Raw genomic sequence first — 17,529 nt, 5'->3', positions numbered from 1 at the left:
CATTCTGAAAATTGTCTGCATTTCCAGGAGACAAATGAACAGAAATGTTACAATATTGCCAATGAGCTTTTGCACACAGAAAGAGCTTACGTCTGCCGACTTGCTCTCTTGGATCAGGTAAGAGTGGCATTTCTTTCTTTCTTTCTTTCTCTTTCTTTCTTTCTTTCTTTCTTTCTTTTTCTTTCTCTCTCTCTCTCTCTCTCTCTCTCTCTCTTTCTTTTCTTTCTTTCTGAAATGCTGTTTCTAGCTAATATAAGAGGAAACTCTTACATTAGCATGGGAAACCTGCTTTGACCACTAAATCAACTTATTAAATTAACCAGTGGATGGCTTCAAAATAATATTTGCATGTTTGCTTGCTTGTAGTTGTAGTTCCACCCTTTGTCTTTATGAATTTGCATGTATCTCCTACCGTCACACACATATTCTACACAATTTCTTTCTGTGTATCTTCTTCTCTTGCCCGCAGACCATGGTAACTGGGACTGCAGCAGTGATGTAGGAACATAGGAGTCAGATCACGAGTCCATCTCGTTCAGTATTGCCCCCAGTGACTGGTAGTGGCTCTCTAGCATTTCAGATAGGTAACATTTCCAGACCTCCCTGGAGATGAACATGGGATCATTGCATGCAGAATGAATGCTCCTCTATTGAGCTATGGCCCTTCTCCACCCCACTATCTTTTAGCAATCTCAGAAAGCACCACCAACACCTTTAGAAAATCCTGAACCTATTGCTATGCTTTAGATCTATTGCCATGAAGACATGCAAAATCAATTCTTTCCTTTGCTCAATAAAGGCTTGGTTCTTCGCCCACCCTGCAGTTTGGCCAGGAAAAGTATTTGGCATTGGTCACTACTGACATTTACAAATTACAAATGGGAAAAAAATCCATTTAAATGATGACTAATGAATTAATTGAAATGACTAGGAATTACTCATACTTCTGTTGGAATTATGGACTCTGTGGAGGTGGCACAGAAAAATATTCTGTTTGCCATGTAAATGTCACACAACCCACGAGCTCTGATTCTGCTGTTCTGATTCAATGTACTGTACTGCCCCCCCCCTCCAATATTGCAATAAAACACTTCTGTTCCCAATGCCTCCACATTTTTCATCATATATTGCCTGTCTGCTGAGAATGTTCCTCATCTTTACTCACTGCATGGTTAATTTACCTCCCTTTCATTGGATCATAGCTTCAGCTTTCTTCAAAGAGGCCCATTTTTCTTATTGGCTTATCCTGAATTTCCCATTTGAATATGAAACAGAGGAAGCTCTACATAGCTACCTTTCTTGGAGAAGAAGCTTGACACCTCTTATTAGCTTTAAATTGCTTGCTGCTCAGGTTCTGTTGACTGCTAACATCTTACTACATCTGTTGGCTGCACTAATGCATGCGCAACTGCCTTCAGTTTTCTGAGAAACGACTTTGCTAACAAGTTAAGCAAATAATATGATTAAAAGGTGTAGGAAGCAAACAGACCTTTAATTAAAATTCATACTAGAATCCTACAGCCAAAGATTCAGCTGGCAGGTTCAAGTCAGCATAATGAGCCTTACTCCCTCAAGCCCTTTGCCCCTTGGCAGCAGAAAAGGAGAAACAAATGAAATGCAGCAGACTGCCTAGAATCTTAACTAGTAAAATGTTGACTTGAGGATCATTCTGTTTGCTTCGTTTTGCTGCTGCTGCTTTTTTTGCAAGGAAGTGTGATTAATGGCAAGATAGTTCTGGTGGTATTATGAAAGAGGAAGGAGGTCGTTATAATAAATTGACATTTTTAATTGGCTGCAAATTGGCTGCAAACTTTTGTTTGCCGAGTGCCTGCTTGCAGTGTTTTGTGGCTGACTGTCTTTCCCCTTCTTATCCATTGCAGGAGTTTTATTGTAAATTGATGGATGAAGCTAACAGGGGCTCATTTCCTGCTGAAGTTGTTAATAAAATATTTTCCAATATTTCATCCATTAATCAGTTTCACAGTCAATTCTTGCTGCCAGAGCTTGAGAAAAGAATGCAAGAATGGTAAGCAGTGCAGATTACTGGGAGATAGTACTCTGTGAAAGACCATGTGAATGTTATCTGTGCCTGTAGGAGGTTCTATGATTCTATTATAAATTGGCAAGTTGTTTTTGTAGTATTGGGATCCATTATAGTCTTGAAATGTCAGAGAACACAGAATGATTTCCTATGAGATGTCCAGAAATGTATAAGACAGGCATAAGCAAACTCGGCCCTCCAGTTGTTTTGGGACTACAATTCCCATTATCCCTGACCACTGGTCCTGTTAGCTAAGGATGATGGGAGTTGTAGCGCCAAAACATCTGGAGGGCCAAGTTTGCCTATGCCCGGTATAAGATATATTTAACCTCTTCGTAAAACAGGTATTTTAAATACACCACCACACTTAACATTTATTCAAAAATACTGGGTGTCACAAGGCAGAGGAGCATCAAGAGAGATGAACCATGCATGTATTTAGAAAACTGGCAGCTATACATGATCTAAGTATAGTGGTACCTCAGGTTAAGTACTTAATTCGTTCTGGAGGTCCGTTCTTAACCTGAAACTGTTCTTAACCTGAAGCACCACTTTAGCTAATGGGGCCTCCTGCTGCTGCTGCGCTGCCGCTGTACGATTTCTGTTCTCATCCTGAAACAAAGTTCTTAACCCGAGGTACTATTTCTGGGTTAGCGGAGTCTTTAACCTGAAGTGTCTGTAACCTGAAGTGTCTGCAACCCGAGATACCACTGTAATACAGTTCCAGCTTTTGCAGCCTGCCTTGGGAGGGAAAGAATGTTTTCCTTTCTCATTGTTTGTCAACTCTGAAAATGAAAGTTCCAATACTGGAACAAATTACTGGATGGGGATTTTATATTAATAGGTGAGCTGCAGTGTTTATTTGGTAGGGTTATTAGAGGTGCTTCACACATGTTTTTTTCTTAGAGTTACTCGACCAAGCTGTGAGTTAGAGACATAATTTGTTTGTTTAGTTTATGGAATACTCTTATTTTTTTAAAAAAGTCAATCACAAGGTAGTTATCAAGCAGAATAAACCAAAAGATACATATTTGACAGAATTGAGGTGCCCATAGTACATATTGTCCAACCTCCCATGTTTATCTCTATAACTGCTTTCTTTTGTCTGTCCAGGGACACAAACCCCAGGATCAGTGACATCCTACAGAAGCTAGCTCCTTTCCTCAAAATGTATGGGGAGTATGTGAAGAATTTTGACAACGCAATGGAATTGGTGAAAACATGGACTGAGCGATCACCTGTCTTCAAATGTATTATTCAAGAAATTCAGGTAGTGTGTGCGCGTTTGTATGTGTGACATGCTAAATTTCTTGGCAGTCAAGATTGTGACTGCGGCACTTTTGTCTCATTGCTTGATAATAGTGTGTTGGGTGAACAAAATGGGTGCTTTGAGGGCACATGGAGATCCAGATGTGAGAGGCTTGCACTCTTACCCTTTTATTTATGTGAGTTATCCATGCATGTAACGGTGAACTTACGTACCCGAGTGGGAGCAACCTGTCAGTGGATAATGAGTATGTGCTTACCTGTGTGATATTCCATGTGTGAATTGGAACCCACCCCAGGCTTCTTTAAGGAAATAGTATTATGCACCGTTTGGTTTACTCTGCTTGTCTCTTATACCTACATTGTGTACCAAATAAGTATTTATATTGTAATACTTATCATGTACCGTATTTTTCTCTCTATAGGACGCACTTTTCCCCCTCTAAAAATTAAGGGGAAATGTTTGTATGTCCTATGGAGCGAATGCAGGCTCCTTGGCTTCAGTGAAAGCAACGCGAAGCCTTCAAAGCGCAGAGGGAGCGCTCCCTCCGCGCTCCGGAGGCTACACGTTGCTTTCGCTGAAGCCTGGAGAGCGAGAGGGATCGGTGCGCACTGACCCCTCTCGGTCTCCAGGCTTCAGGGATAGCCGCCTGAAGCCTCTGGAGCACAGTGGGACCTCGCGCTGCGCTCCAAAGGCTTTGGGTTCCTTTCGCTGAAGCCGGGAGAGCAAGACTCTCTTGGCTTCAGCAGAGAGGGAGAGCTGCGCAGCGCCCCTTCAGCGAAGCGGGAGGAGAAATGGAAGTGGCTCCGTTTCTCCTGCCGCTTTGCTGAAGGGGCGCTGAGCAGAGAGGGGGAGATTTTTTTTTCTTGTTCTCCTCCTCTTAAACAAGGTGCATCCTATAATGCGTCCTATAGAGCGAAAAATATGGTATTTGTCGTATACAGCTTCATAGTTGTATATGAAGTTGAGAGGAGGGAGAAGGAGCGTACCTCTGGCTTGTATCTGTGTGCGCTGATGGAAGTGTCCGAAATTCAGTACATATCTATTCAGCATTTTATCCTTTGAACTTTAGGAAACAAATGGGGAATGTCAGAAAGCTTTTTACATTTGTCTGGTAAACGACTGACTTTTATTTTTCTGGTTAAAAGAGGACATTTACTATGCCTTGTTGGTAAAACAATCTGAAATGTCAGAAAGCTTTTTACATTTGTCTGGTAAACGACTGACTTTCATTTTTCCGGTTAAAAGAGGACATTTACTATGCCTTGTTGGTAAAACAATCTGAAATAACGCCAACAAGTTTACCTTATGGTCAGTAAGCTAGTCTGGGGCAGCACAATGCAAGTTTGTACACACACACAACACGGACTGACTTCAGAAAGCATAGTGTTCTTTTTCTCAAAGAATGAGAAAATTATATCTCACTTCCCTCAGCCCATCATACACATGGAGCTGGGAGTGGTGTGAAGGAGAAGAAAACCTGGAATTTCTATTGCACAAGCAGAATGCTTCAATTGCATATCACCCAGTGTTTGAATTCTGTTATCAAAACAATATTTTAAAACTAGGTTTATATGACTATGTTTTCTTTTGATATTCCTTTGGATTTAGAATAGATAACAAAGAGTGGGAAGTATAAAGTCTGTTTACAGATAGTATAAAGGGTTTAAATTATTTAATGAAAGCAACACATTTCGCTGAGGATTTCATTTAATAATCAGCTTTCTGAATTATTAAATAAAATCCCTGGATGAAATATATTGCTTTCATTTGCCAATATCACTAAGAGAGTGTTACTGAAATAAAGTATTTTTAAGGGATGCAGAGTGCAAGAGATGCATTTCTGGACCCTCAGTTTCAATACATGTATGTTGTCTTTTTAGAAGCAGAAAGTCTGTGGAAATCTCACCTTGCAACATCACATGCTAGAACCAGTGCAGCGCATTCCAAGATACGAGATGCTTCTGAAGGACTATCTAAGAAAATTGCCTCAAGATTCTCTAGACTGGAAGGATGCTGAAAGTAAATACATTTGTGTGGGTTATATATTCAGCATCACACAGTAAATATGTAAAAGGGGGGGGGGGAATGGACCATTAATATTTCAGAACTATCCCAAGAAAAGGAAACAAAGAACAGCACTTCACAAGAAGCAATTTGTTTAAATACTATCTTATTTATTTATTTACTAAATTTATTACTAAATTTATTATATCCCCTTTGTTCAGACTTTATGGACAAATGAAAATATGCTGTGTTTTCACAATTTCCTTTCTGAAATGGAGTGCAGATTCTGAACACACAAACAACACAATTCAAAGCTGATTAGCAAGAGATTTGGGACAGACAAAAGGAATTAATCCTTGACGCAGCACATAATTAATTTGTAGAATTTGGTGCCACAAGATGCAGTGGTGGCCTCTAGTTTAGAGGGCTTAAAACGAGATTAGGAAAATTGATGGAGTGCAAATCTCTCACTGGCTATTGGTCTTCATGGCACCAGGTTCAGAGGCAGCAAGACACTCAATAGCCTTTACTGGGGAATGGCAACAGGAGAGGGGTTGGCTTCCCAAAGGAATCTGGTTCTTTACTGTAGAACAGTGGTGGCCAAACTTGGCCCTCCAGCTGTTCCCATCATCCCTGACACTGGTCCTATTAGCTAGGGATGATGGGAGTTGTAGTCCAACAACATGATATGATAGCCATGTTCATGATATGATATGATAGCCATGTTCAAATATATAAAAGGATGTCACATAGAGGAGGGAGTAAGCTTGTTTTCTGCTGCTCCAGAGAAGCGGACACGGAGCAATGGATCCAAACTACAAGAAAGAAGATTCCACCTAAACATTAGGAAGAACTTCCTGACAGTAAGAGCTGTTCGACAGTGGAATTTGCTGCCAAGGAGTGTGGTGGAGTCTCCTTCTTTGGAGGTCTTTAAGCAGAGGCTTGACAACCATATGTCAGAAGTGCTCTGATGGTGTTTCCTGCTTGGCAGGGGGTTGGACTCGATGGCCCTTGTGGTCTCTTCCAACTCTATGATTCTATGATTCTAACAGCTGGAGGGCCAAGTTTGGCCACCATTGCTGTAGAAAATAGGCTGTTGAAGTAGATCAAGGGTCCCTGATCTGTTTGGGTCTGGGGGGCACATTTGGAAATGCAATAAATGCAAAATACACATTTCACAGAAGGAAAGCTAGAGGTGCTCAGGACCCCACCATCACTATGCAAGCAACGGGGGCGGCGGGGGGGGGGAGTACATACAAAGAAGGTCAGGCAATGCCTTATACTGGGTTCTAGAGATTTCTTTAGTTGTGGGGAGATGAGCAAAGATGTCATTCTCATAAGGATTTTGTTTTGAGGTGGCTAGAGGGGCAGATAGCAATTTGAACTGATTGTTAGTTTGTAGTTTCTAGTCCTAAAGCACTGTTCCACCCATAACTTACTTCATATGCTTCATTCTAACAAAAGATATATTACCAAACCTGTGTCTGTTTTATAGTTAGGGACTAAGGCACCTATATCAACTTCACAAAGTCTTTTTTTTTACTTCTCCAAGTTTTGACTTTATCTACTTTAAGTTTACATAAGTCTAAGGAAACTTATTGGACTGAGGGCACAATCCTATACATGTCTACTCATAAGTAAGTCTCATTGAGTTCTGTGGGACTTTCTCCCAGTAAGTATGTAAAGGATTACAGCCTGAATCTTGTAATTCACTATAATTTGTTGGCAATAAAAAAGTGAAACATGCAAGTTAGCATTTGAAGCCACTGTTTATGTATCATAGCACTAGTAATTAACCTTTGGGGGGGGGGTCATTTTTCTCTTATAGAATCCTTGGAAATAATATCTACAGCAGCAAGTCACTCTAATAGCGCCATCCGAAAAATGGTGAGTGACTTCTGTTAGATTTTTTTCATTTGCATAATCCACATCAGAAGATAAAGCAGGCAATTTGGCGGGTGCCTCTAAGTAGGAAAGATTGCAATTAAGCCTATTATATTAGCTTTTTCCAAAGTCTCATTCAACCATTTTAAGGTAACTTAAATGGAAAGGTAGGGCTGTCACATGCTTGGAAAAACCCTTATTCAATTGTTTGTATTATATTCTGATTAAATCTGTATGAATAAATGCAGTTTTGGGGAAAGAATATTTTTAAAAGCATTGCCAATTAATTGGAGTCACTGTTTTAGTCATTAGTTTTTAAAAATGCATTGTTCTAATAAATTAGTGGCTAAATATTGCAGCTCTGTTATCAAGCGGTTTTGTGTTTTACTGGATGAAGCTTGTTACATTTATCTCCCACCTTTCATCCAAGGAGCTCAGAGCAGCATACATGGTCCTCCCCTTCCCATTTTCATAGAGGACAGTTCTTGCTAAAACAGTTGCATGTTTTTGTTCTTAACGATTTAACCTTTTTTATTAAAAAAAATCACAAGTGGCTTGCACTAACGGTTGTCGCATTTTGTTTTGATGGAAAAGGAAAACTTAAAGAAGTTGTTGGAGGTTTATGAAATGTTAGGAGAAGAAGAAGACATTGTCAATCCTTCAAATGAACTCATAAAAGAAGGACAAATACTTAAACTTGCTGCTCGTAATACATCTGCCCAAGAAAGATACCTTTTCTTAGTGAGTATTTGTTTCTTACAACCCACTTAATTTTAGCCTGTGCATAACATTTCTAAATCTGATCTTTTGGTGGATGTTCTGTTTTGTTGGTTTGGTGCAGACATAATACTGGTTCTCTGAAAAAAAATATGCTTGCAAACTAGCATGCCTTCATCCTGTACAAATTCCCTCCTCTTATCCCTTTATTTGTCTTAACCATTGTTTAGTGTTGCATCTGAATTAATGTTAATGAGGTTCCCTCTTAACCACTTCTAGCAAACTTCAAAACTATGAGTAAGCATAACAATGGCTTGTGTTGGTTCAGTTGTAGCACTAAACCATTATTAAGTCAGAAAACACAAGGATTGAATTCTTTTTGGAAAAGGAGCCTCCCAATTTGCAGACTGGATTGATGGGAGTATTTCTACTGCCTCAGTGAATTTGGCTGAGGAGGCACAATACATTTATTATTTTTTACCTTGCTGGTGAAGCTCAAGCACCTTCTGTTACTGCTAGCAACACATTTCCACCCATTAAATGAGCAGGTTTTTTTCTTTCCCTTGTAAACGAGGAGATGCATTTTTACATTTTTTTTCTGGCCCTCCTCCTCCTAATGGGCATATTTATTAATTCCGCTTCAAGCAGGTATGAAGGATATGCATGTTTAAAGCCTGCATGAGGCAAAAACTTCACATTTAAGCTTTAGATGACACAGATGTGGATTAAACCATCAAAGTGATCCTGGAGAATCCTTATGTATACTTAATCTGCCCTCAGCCTAATCCATAATGAGTCCTTCCTTGCAAGCCATTTTATAGTAAGTATACTCAAGAGATAAAAAGAGAGAGCTTCAAGTCAGTGTTACTGAATCCCAGGCCCCTTACATACACCAACCCACTAAAGTAATTTATCTATGAAATGTCCTTTCAGTGAGCTGCTGGTTTGTTTGATCATTAATAACCGAATATGTTAATAGTTTTAATTCCAGCAAGCAAGCATAATTCTGAGGCCTGTTTTATATGTTAATCCATGCAGCATGAAGAAAATCTGAAATGTGAGGAATAGCCCTCTCTTTCCCCCCAGTGTTAATGTAGTTGTCAAAACGTCATTCGTTTTGGGAAGTTCAAGTTGGCACAGAATATTACCCTCTATTAAAATACATGCCAGCTACTTAATAAACTAGTGTTTGCAACTGGCATTCATTGCAGCATTGGTTTTAAGAAGCATGTGGAACGGTAGGGTACAAATAAACTAGCTTTTCTTTTGCATCCTTGGAAGTAGTTAGATTTCATTACCAGTGGTTTCAACAATACATATGAAGATTGCAGCAATAATAATAATAATAATAATAATAATAATAATAATTTATTATTTATACCCCGCCCATCTGGCTGAGTTTCCCCAGCCACTCTGGGCGGCTTCCAATCGAGTGTTAAAAACAATACAGCATTAAATATTAAAAACTTCCCTAAAATTTATAACTGTAGATGGGCTAGGCTTCTAAAAAAAATTAAGTTGGCGATTCAATAAGCCTTTATGGAGAAGTGCTGCATACAACTATTTAACCCTAGAATGTTTTGCCACGCTGGAAACATATGTTATCGTGTTTGCTTTACTCCCCCCCCCCTTGCTACCCAGCTGCTTCCTGCCTTAACTGCTGCCACTACTGTGTTCTCTTGCTCTGGTGGGGCAATTGCTGCCATGTCGTGAAACGTGAATGTGTGCAAATACATTTCTCATAAACACAGCTGACTGGATAAATTGCTGTGCATAGCAGGGAGTTGTGGCATTTTGTAGAACAGAGACAGCCAGCAAGAGCAGCAATAATGGCAGCAGCAGCAGCAGCAGCAGCAGCAAATGCCATCTTGTTCTGCCTTTTGCTTTAGGAAGCCACCTACACTTACCCAGCTGTACAATAGCTCTTCCAAACACCTTTGCCCACTGCTGATTGATGTTGAGAGCTTAATAACAACTTAAAAAACTCAGTCCCAAACAATGAAGATTTCAAATTAATTGATGGAACAGTGATCAACCTAGTGTGCATTTGGCTGTCCTTAATAGGTCAAAGTTAGGGACGCGGGTGGCGCTGTGGGTAAAAGCCTCAGCGCCTAGGGCTTGCCAATCGAAAGGTCGGCGGTTCGAATCCCCGCGGTGGGGTGCGCTCCCGTTGTTCGGTCCCAGCGCCTGCCAACCTAGCAGTTCGAAAGCACTCCCAGGTGCAAGTAGATAAATAGGGACCGCTTACTAGCGGGAAGGTAAACAGCGTTTCCGTGTGCGGCTCGATGTCACGCTGGCCATGTGACCCGGAAGTGTCTCCGGACAGCGCTGGCCCCCGGCCTCTTAAGTGAGATGGGCGCACAACCCTAGAGTCTGTCAAGACTGGCCCGTACGGGCAGGGGTACCTTTACCTTTAATAGGTCAAAGTTACTGCGTGGCAGGCTTCTTTCTGCAATAAATACACATGGGTACCTCATCTATTTTGCACATTCCTCATGTCTTCCTTCGGGGTTGCCCATCTGTGTGAATGTGTGTTTACCTTCATTCTTGAGTGCTGACTACATGCTTCAAGCGCGGGAAGAGCACAACACTTTTCTGAACTCTAAATTAGCTTCCTACCCCCACATCTCTCCTCCCTTACATTTTAAATGTAAGCAGTTTTTGAAATGCAAAAGACATAGCAGAAGGCGGCAGCTATAATATGAGTGTTTGATGTAATTTGTAAAAAGTTCCTCTAATTTAGTACATTGGAAAATTTAGCATTTCTTTCTGAAAGCATATTGAACGTTGTGCTTACTGTGTGGAATATGGTGAACACTGTGAGATGTTTGACCTTATTATTGATAACTTGACCGAACTCCTCTATACCACACTTCTGAACATTCCTTTTTTGTTGTGTATGCTGTTTAAGCTCCTCTACCTTTTTCAAGCCTTTTATGCAAGAGAGGTTTGTCTTTGTGGCAGCTAACATTGGTTGGTGTGGCTTGTGCTTTTTGCAGTTCAACAACAGATTGCTATACTGTGTCCCCAAATTCAGCTTGGTGGGATCTAAGTTCACAGTTCGGACAAGAGTTGGCATTGATGGTATGAAAATCGTGGAAACGCACAATGAAGAATACCCACACACATTCCAAGTCTCTGGGAAAGAGCGAACTTTGGAATTGCAGGCCAGGTAAAGCAAGATGAAAATTTGAGGTTATTATAGTGGTACTTAATCTTTGGCAATCACTCGTAAGCCGAGTAAGATTGTCTTCCATAAACACGGTTTTAAGAATGAGTCCTTAAGTGACTGTGGAGGCCAATTCTGGATCCACACGTCCTTCCACAGTGGGGACATTGGTTTCCGGGGGGGAGTTGATCATGCTGTGGATTTGCCAAGTTTGCCTTCCTCTTAGCACGTTTCTCCCTTACATCCTGAGTTTGAGTGTCTTCAAAGCCCATGACACCTTTGGTAAAGGCTGTTCTGCAACTGGAGCGCTCACAGGCCAGTGTTTCCCAGTTGTCAGTGTTTATGCTACATTTTACTTAATAGATACATGTTAAAGTGGTAGGGCCCACGTGGAAAGGTATTTACAACTTGGGCTACAATCATTTTGCACCTGGAATGCATGGATTTTCTTCCAACTCCTCGATCAACCATCTCCTTAACCTTGGTGAACCACAGGCTGAGAGGAAGATGCAATTTTATTAAGCTGCCTCCAGGGTAGTAGTTCTGATTATGCTTGCATACTAGCTGAAGCACCTAAGGGAAGGCAAAACTGCCCCTCTCAGGTCACTGTCCAATCTATGGGGTGATGATAATCTCTGATGTCTCCAGTGCTGAGAATATCAAAGGGCATCTAGGATATTCTCACTTTGGGAGATAGAAAAGCAGCTGTGAGAAAATGTTCCCTTGTAGACTGCTGGAAATATTGAACCAAGCCATATTCAGAGTAGACCCATTAAGGGTCCATCCCATTGCATATCTCTTCCAGTTTTTAGAGGCGCTTGAATGAAAATGTGATAGTCTGTTCATCACATTAGCCTAGCCAGCTTTCCCTCCCTCCACATTCAGTATATTAATAAGTGATAATATTAATCTTCCCCATCCCATAAAATGTGCATTAGCTCTGATGCAAAGCTTAGCTTGCCCAGAGGATTTTCTTTACCAGAAAAGCCTGTGTGCATGCTTTCTGATTGCCACTAGAATGCACAATTATGTTGGTGGTCAGTAAGGTTCACTTCATTATAGAACGTTGCTTCCTGTTACGCTCATGATGCAGATACTTCCTTTATTGTTCATTTAGTGTTTGGTAAGATAAGCCTTATTTTTTCAGGCAGCTGTGAGAAGGTGAACAGTAAATCAGTACTGTGGGTCTCAAAAGAAGCAGTAAAAGCTCCACCTCTTAGATTTTCCCAACTTGCTGCATTTTACAAGGCTTAAAACAATATAATACAATGGTACCTTGAGTTACAAACGCCTCAGGTTACAAACGCTTCAGGTTGCAAACTCTGCTAACCTGGAAGAGTTACCTCAAGTTGAGAACTTTGCCCCAGGATGAGAACGGAAATCGTGTGCCAGTGGCGCAGCGGCAGCAAGAGGCCCCATTAAGGAAAGCATGCCTCTAGTTAAGAACAGTTTCAGGTTAAGAACGGACCTCCGGAATGAATTAAGTTCATAACTAGAGGTACCACTGAACAAGAAGAAAAACTGCAAAGACTGTGTTGCAGCTGTTCTTCATAAACAGGTGTTTTGACCTGCTCTACTATTACCCTATCTATATGAACAGAAAAAGTGGAAACAGGCTTCTCACTCCCCTGCCTTTCTCCATCTTAAGGTAAAGGTAAAGGGACCCCTGACCATTAGGTCCAGTCGTGGCCGACTCTGGGGTTGCGGCACTCATCTCGCTTTACTGGCGGAGGGAGCTTCCGGGTCATGTGGCCAGCATGACTAAGCCGCTACTGGCGAACCAGAGCAACACACGGAAACGCCGTTTACCTTCCTGCTGGAGCAGTACCTATTTATCTACTTGCACTTTGATGTGCTTTCGAACTGCTAAGTTGGCAGGAGCAGGGACTGAGCAACGGGAGCTCACCCCGTCGCGGGGATTCAAACCGCCGACCTTCTGTTCGGCAAGTCCTAGGCTCTGCTTTAACCCACAGCACCACCCACGTCCCTTATCCATCTTACTTTGCTTTAAATCAGACAGGAAATACCCATGATTATAAGAGTGCAAGATCTCTCCTAATGCTGGAATTTGAAACCACTGGAGCAATAATTTTCAAATTGTGCAAGGGCGCATTAGAATGCCCCAAAAGAATTGCTAGTGCGTCACGAGAGATTTAAGTAAGTAGAAGGAATTGCATGACTCCAGTCTCCCCAAAGATACAGAGGAGTAGGGAAATAAGCTTCTGAGCTTCTTCCCTGGTGATGATTTTAACGGCAATTTTAATATTGGGGGGAAGCCACCCTCCGTTGCTTGTTAGAACTCTCTATTCCTATACATCTTGTACACCTAGTGTGCACACTTTTGTGTTTAGATGTTATTTTTTTTATTAAGTAAGTTTATGTAGCTGCCCCATAACATCAGTTCTTTGGGTGGCTCACAAAACTATTTTTAGATGGACTTCAAATTGGGCAGTAAAATATTTGTGTGGAGTCACAGATATGATTTATTTGGGAATGTTTTCCTCTTTACTTTTTGGAGGGTGAAGGGAAGGAAATTATGGAAGGTGGGAGAAATCCACCTCTAATTATAATTGAATGATTTGTGAATGTTGGAAAGAGTTTCTGTTTGTGTGTTCTATACATACATTACGACTGGATGCAATCATTTGACATTTCCTTACCACTATGTATTGTGGGATGGGGGGTGGAGAGACAGGAGGCTACTGCTAATAATGCCATCGTGATTCATAATTAAAATTTCATTTGAAATAATCCTGCGCAGTGTTTGAATGCCAAGCTTTTCTTTTAATGGGGCATTTTCAGTACAGTATTCTCACTGAAGCCTTCTGTGTTCAGATTTACATCGTAGGCAAGTCAAAGTAATAGGTGCCTTCAATAAACAGAAATTGATTTGACTCTAGGTAATTAATGTTTCCTGAACTTGCTTTTAACTGTTATGTCCCAACTGTTTCCTGTAGTTCTGAACAAGATAAAGAAGAATGGATAAAGGTAAATGTGATTTTTTTTAAAAAAATTATGCCACAATAAGTTTGTTAGTTGTTAGAAAGGATTTTGTATTTGCTGCAACAACCTAAGACTGCTGCCACTTTGGAATCTGCCTTATTTTTGTGCTTCCTTTAAACTAAATCTTTTAATGCTTATTCCTTTTTAAAATTAACGAATATGCTAGCTATAAATCAAGCGTGCTGTGTGACCTCCTTTGTTTTGTCATTAAATTGGTTAGATTTGAAGTTTTAGTAGTTCTGACCCATGCTATTCATTCCAGGCTCTCCAGAATACTATAGATGCTTTTCAGCAAAGGAATGAAACATTCAGAACTGCTATTGCAAAAGAATATGAGGACACACCTATTGAAGTTTCTGTAAGTGGGCACCCATAACGTTTTGATAGGGTATGTCTGAAGCTGCTGATGTGAAAATTGCACCTGAAAATGCTGGGAATGGCTTTTGAAAGTGAGGCCTCATACTTGGCCTTGTCCCAGTTAGGTTTCCACTTTGAGGCCTGCGTACACGCTGTACCTTTAAAGCACATTCAAAGCAACTTTCTTTCCCACAAAGAATTCTGGACATTGTAGTTTGTCCCTTACAGAGGTACAGTTTCCAACAACCCTTAACAAACTGCAGTGCCCAGAATTGTTTGAGTGTAAAAATGTGCTTCAAATACACTATAAACACATCATATGTATCCAGCCTTTGTTTCTTAGTATTAATTCACAAAACACATTTGCATCCCTATGAGCATTTCCTTTACCCTTGTTAGATGCTCATGTGAGAATATGGTTTATTACTGTTGTTGTTGTTGTTGTTGTTGTTGTTGCTGCTGCTTACCATAGTTTATTGTGCTATCAAGATGCACGGTGCTCTGTTTTATGCAGAAGATTCTGCTTTTCACTTATATGACAAATCACCAAAGTTATTTGCATATATAATGTAACATAGTATAATCAATAAAATGCATTTATGAAAACCAGATCAAAGAGCAGGAAAAAACCAGTGTCAATACTTTATGGAGTACAGAAAACGAGAAACATGTATATTCCCAAACTGCTTGTGTTGTGCTGCTACTTTCCCAGTGAAAGAAAGTGATTTGTTTTCTTCGCTGCTGCGAATGACTTCATAATTTCTCCACACCTCCCTTCAGACTGCTGAGCTTGGGAAGAGAGCACCAAGATGGATTCGGGACAATGAAGTGACCATGTGCATGAAATGCAAGGAATCCTTCAATGCGCTGACGAGGAGGAGGCATCATTGCCGAGCATGTGGGCATGTAAGCACAAAGCCATGTCTACTAGTTGGTTAACAGATGCTGGATCAGCCCAAAACCTGTTCAGATCCGCCATCTGCTGGTGGCTTCTAAATGCTGCTTTGTTGCCGTTGAGCGAGCCATTGAGCAGTGGTCAAAATGTGGGCGGCGGCTTCACTGTATGAGCCAAACTGATTCCCTTTGCGGACAGCTCAGGAAATTTCCCATTAAATTGTTCTTTCAGCAGTTGGTGATTTTTAAGTCTTGTTTTCCTGCCTCGATGATGATGCAGCTAAGATGAAGACAGTTTTTGCTTTGTTTTTATTCTCTAAGCTGTCACTAATATCTGATTTTTCAACTGATAATCTAATTCAACTAACCTGATTTTTCAACTGATAATCTAATTCAACTAACCTAATTCAACTAACCTTAAATTTGAAGCTTTGTCAGGGTGACTAGGGTTCCATTACTAGTTGAGAGAATTTTATTTCCTTTGAGCTATATCCAGCGAAGTCGTCCCATTTATGCAAGGGCTTCCACTTGTGCAGTGGAACTGCTCCTTGCTCCCTCAGTTTGTTATGGGTTTTGCCTCAATCCTAAGGAGGAGGTTTGGTGGTGGGGCATTGGGGGAGGAGAGCTTATTGAAGTTTTGTTGCTCAAGCAGAAGCCCTTGTGTCAATGGGATGTCTGTAGTGGATACAACCCGGCTTGGCCACGCTTCCTCTCGTCCTGTGCCTAGGAAGCTCGGGTCTGTGTGGTTTCCTATTTGCCCCTGTTTTCTGTTTAGTGCTGAATCAGAGCAGACGTCAATCTACAGTAAACCTGATGGATGTTTGCTCCGATTCAGCAGTAAATATCAGATTTCCCTGGGGGAAAGTGGCGGGACAAGCAGAAGTCTGAATGAGCCTTTAGCTAGGTTGGGTCATTTGGGCCAGCCACCATCTCTTGGCCTCACCTACTTCATAGGGTTCTTGTGAGGATGAAATGGGGGAGGGGAACCACGTATTCCTTAGAAGGAAAAGGTGGTATATAAATGCAAAAAAATAAAAAATAAAAAATGAGAATCTCAGGTTTAATTCTATTGGGGAAGAGGAGGGAATCACAAAAGCATTGTAATCTCACAACCTAAGCCTGAATTAATTGTTTGTGGGTCTTGGATTGCATTGATTTGGGTGGCAGAGCTAATAATAATAATAATAATAATAATAATAATAATAATAATAATAATTAATAATATAATTTATTCAGGGAGGTTTCTTCCTTGGAACAAGTATGGATGACTTTCATTTTTGGAACTGTCAGGAGGCATGTGTTTGGCAAAATCTCACCATATAGAATGAATGGGGAAGAGGGAAAATAATATTCCAGAATAATTCATTCCCCTCCTCCTCTTCCTCTTCTTAAGGTGGTTTGCTGGAAATGTTCTGATTACAAAGCTCATCTTGAGTATGATGGTGGTAAGCTGAACAAGGTTTGTAAGGACTGCTACCACATTATAACAGGATGCACAGATAGCGAAGAAAAGAAGAAGAAAGGAATCTTGGAGGTATGACATTTAAAGAGTGATTGTGTTGTGTGTAATATGCTCTTTGGCTTACCTTTCATTGGAAGAGGATGCATTTTTCTTGGATGGTTTACATGGTACTAATATACAGAGCTTTTGGATTGGACCTGAGACTAGGATTCATATCCTGTGTTTGTTTAGATACAGTCAAAAGCCATCGTTTCACAGAACAGCCACCTTGATGTGGCTGCTTAGAGCTGCATCAGGATGGCAACTGCTGTGTGTGGCAAGCCATTCATGGAAAAAAAGGCCAAGTCACATGCTTTTGCCTCTGTCATGTAGTGGATCTCTTTGCTTCTGCAAAGCATTTTATGTCAATAGTTTATGGCAGCATCCAGAAAACTGTGTGGATCAGCCACCAAGCACGTTTTGTGTCTGTCTATCTGTCTCTCGCTATATGTATACATACATTTTAAAAGTAGCCTGCACATGGAGACCATTTTGTTTGAAAACAGACTTAGGTGGATGGATTTGGCTCAAGTCATGATCCCTTGACCACACTTCCCGCCCCCCTTTTGAATATGACACATTTTAGAGGGTTGCTGGATTCTTACAGACATTTACAGCTGGTGAAGTTTGGGCAGAGGGAGAAGAGGGAAGTGTGTTTATACTCGAGTGAGATTTGCAGAGAGTGGGGA

The 17,529-nt window shown here is 40.8% G+C and overlaps 1 protein-coding gene across 14 annotated transcripts in view; it reads left to right on the top strand.

Annotated features, from left to right (window-relative positions):
* Window positions 1-17,529, top strand: part of FGD4 (FYVE, RhoGEF and PH domain containing 4) — a gene marked incomplete at its 5' end in the record, with an annotated part of 107,341 nt that overhangs the window by 80,231 nt on the left and 9,581 nt on the right. For all 14 annotated transcript variants that reach the window (XR_014502538.1, XR_014502539.1, XR_014502540.1 and 11 more), the window contains 11 exons: window positions 28-117; window positions 1,881-2,026; window positions 3,155-3,311; window positions 5,192-5,330; window positions 7,144-7,202; window positions 7,794-7,940; window positions 10,916-11,088; window positions 14,043-14,073; window positions 14,351-14,446; window positions 15,226-15,351; window positions 16,733-16,873. Coding sequence is in view for 11 of the 14 variants with exons in the window: in XM_083401449.1 (XP_083257575.1) it covers window positions 28-117; window positions 1,881-2,026; window positions 3,155-3,311; window positions 5,192-5,330; window positions 7,144-7,202; window positions 7,794-7,940; window positions 10,916-11,088; window positions 14,043-14,073; window positions 14,351-14,446; window positions 15,226-15,351; window positions 16,733-16,873 (1,305 nt within the window). The remainder of the gene's footprint in view (window positions 1-27; window positions 118-1,880; window positions 2,027-3,154; window positions 3,312-5,191; window positions 5,331-7,143; window positions 7,203-7,793; window positions 7,941-10,915; window positions 11,089-14,042; window positions 14,074-14,350; window positions 14,447-15,225; window positions 15,352-16,732; window positions 16,874-17,529) is intronic.

This window comes from Podarcis tiliguerta (genome assembly GCF_965153285.1).
Source record: "Podarcis tiliguerta genome assembly, chromosome: 10".
Lineage (NCBI taxonomy): Eukaryota > Metazoa > Chordata > Lepidosauria > Squamata > Lacertidae > Podarcis > Podarcis tiliguerta.
Note: the sequence above shows the minus strand (reverse complement) of the source record. Positions and strands in the feature narration are given on the sequence as shown.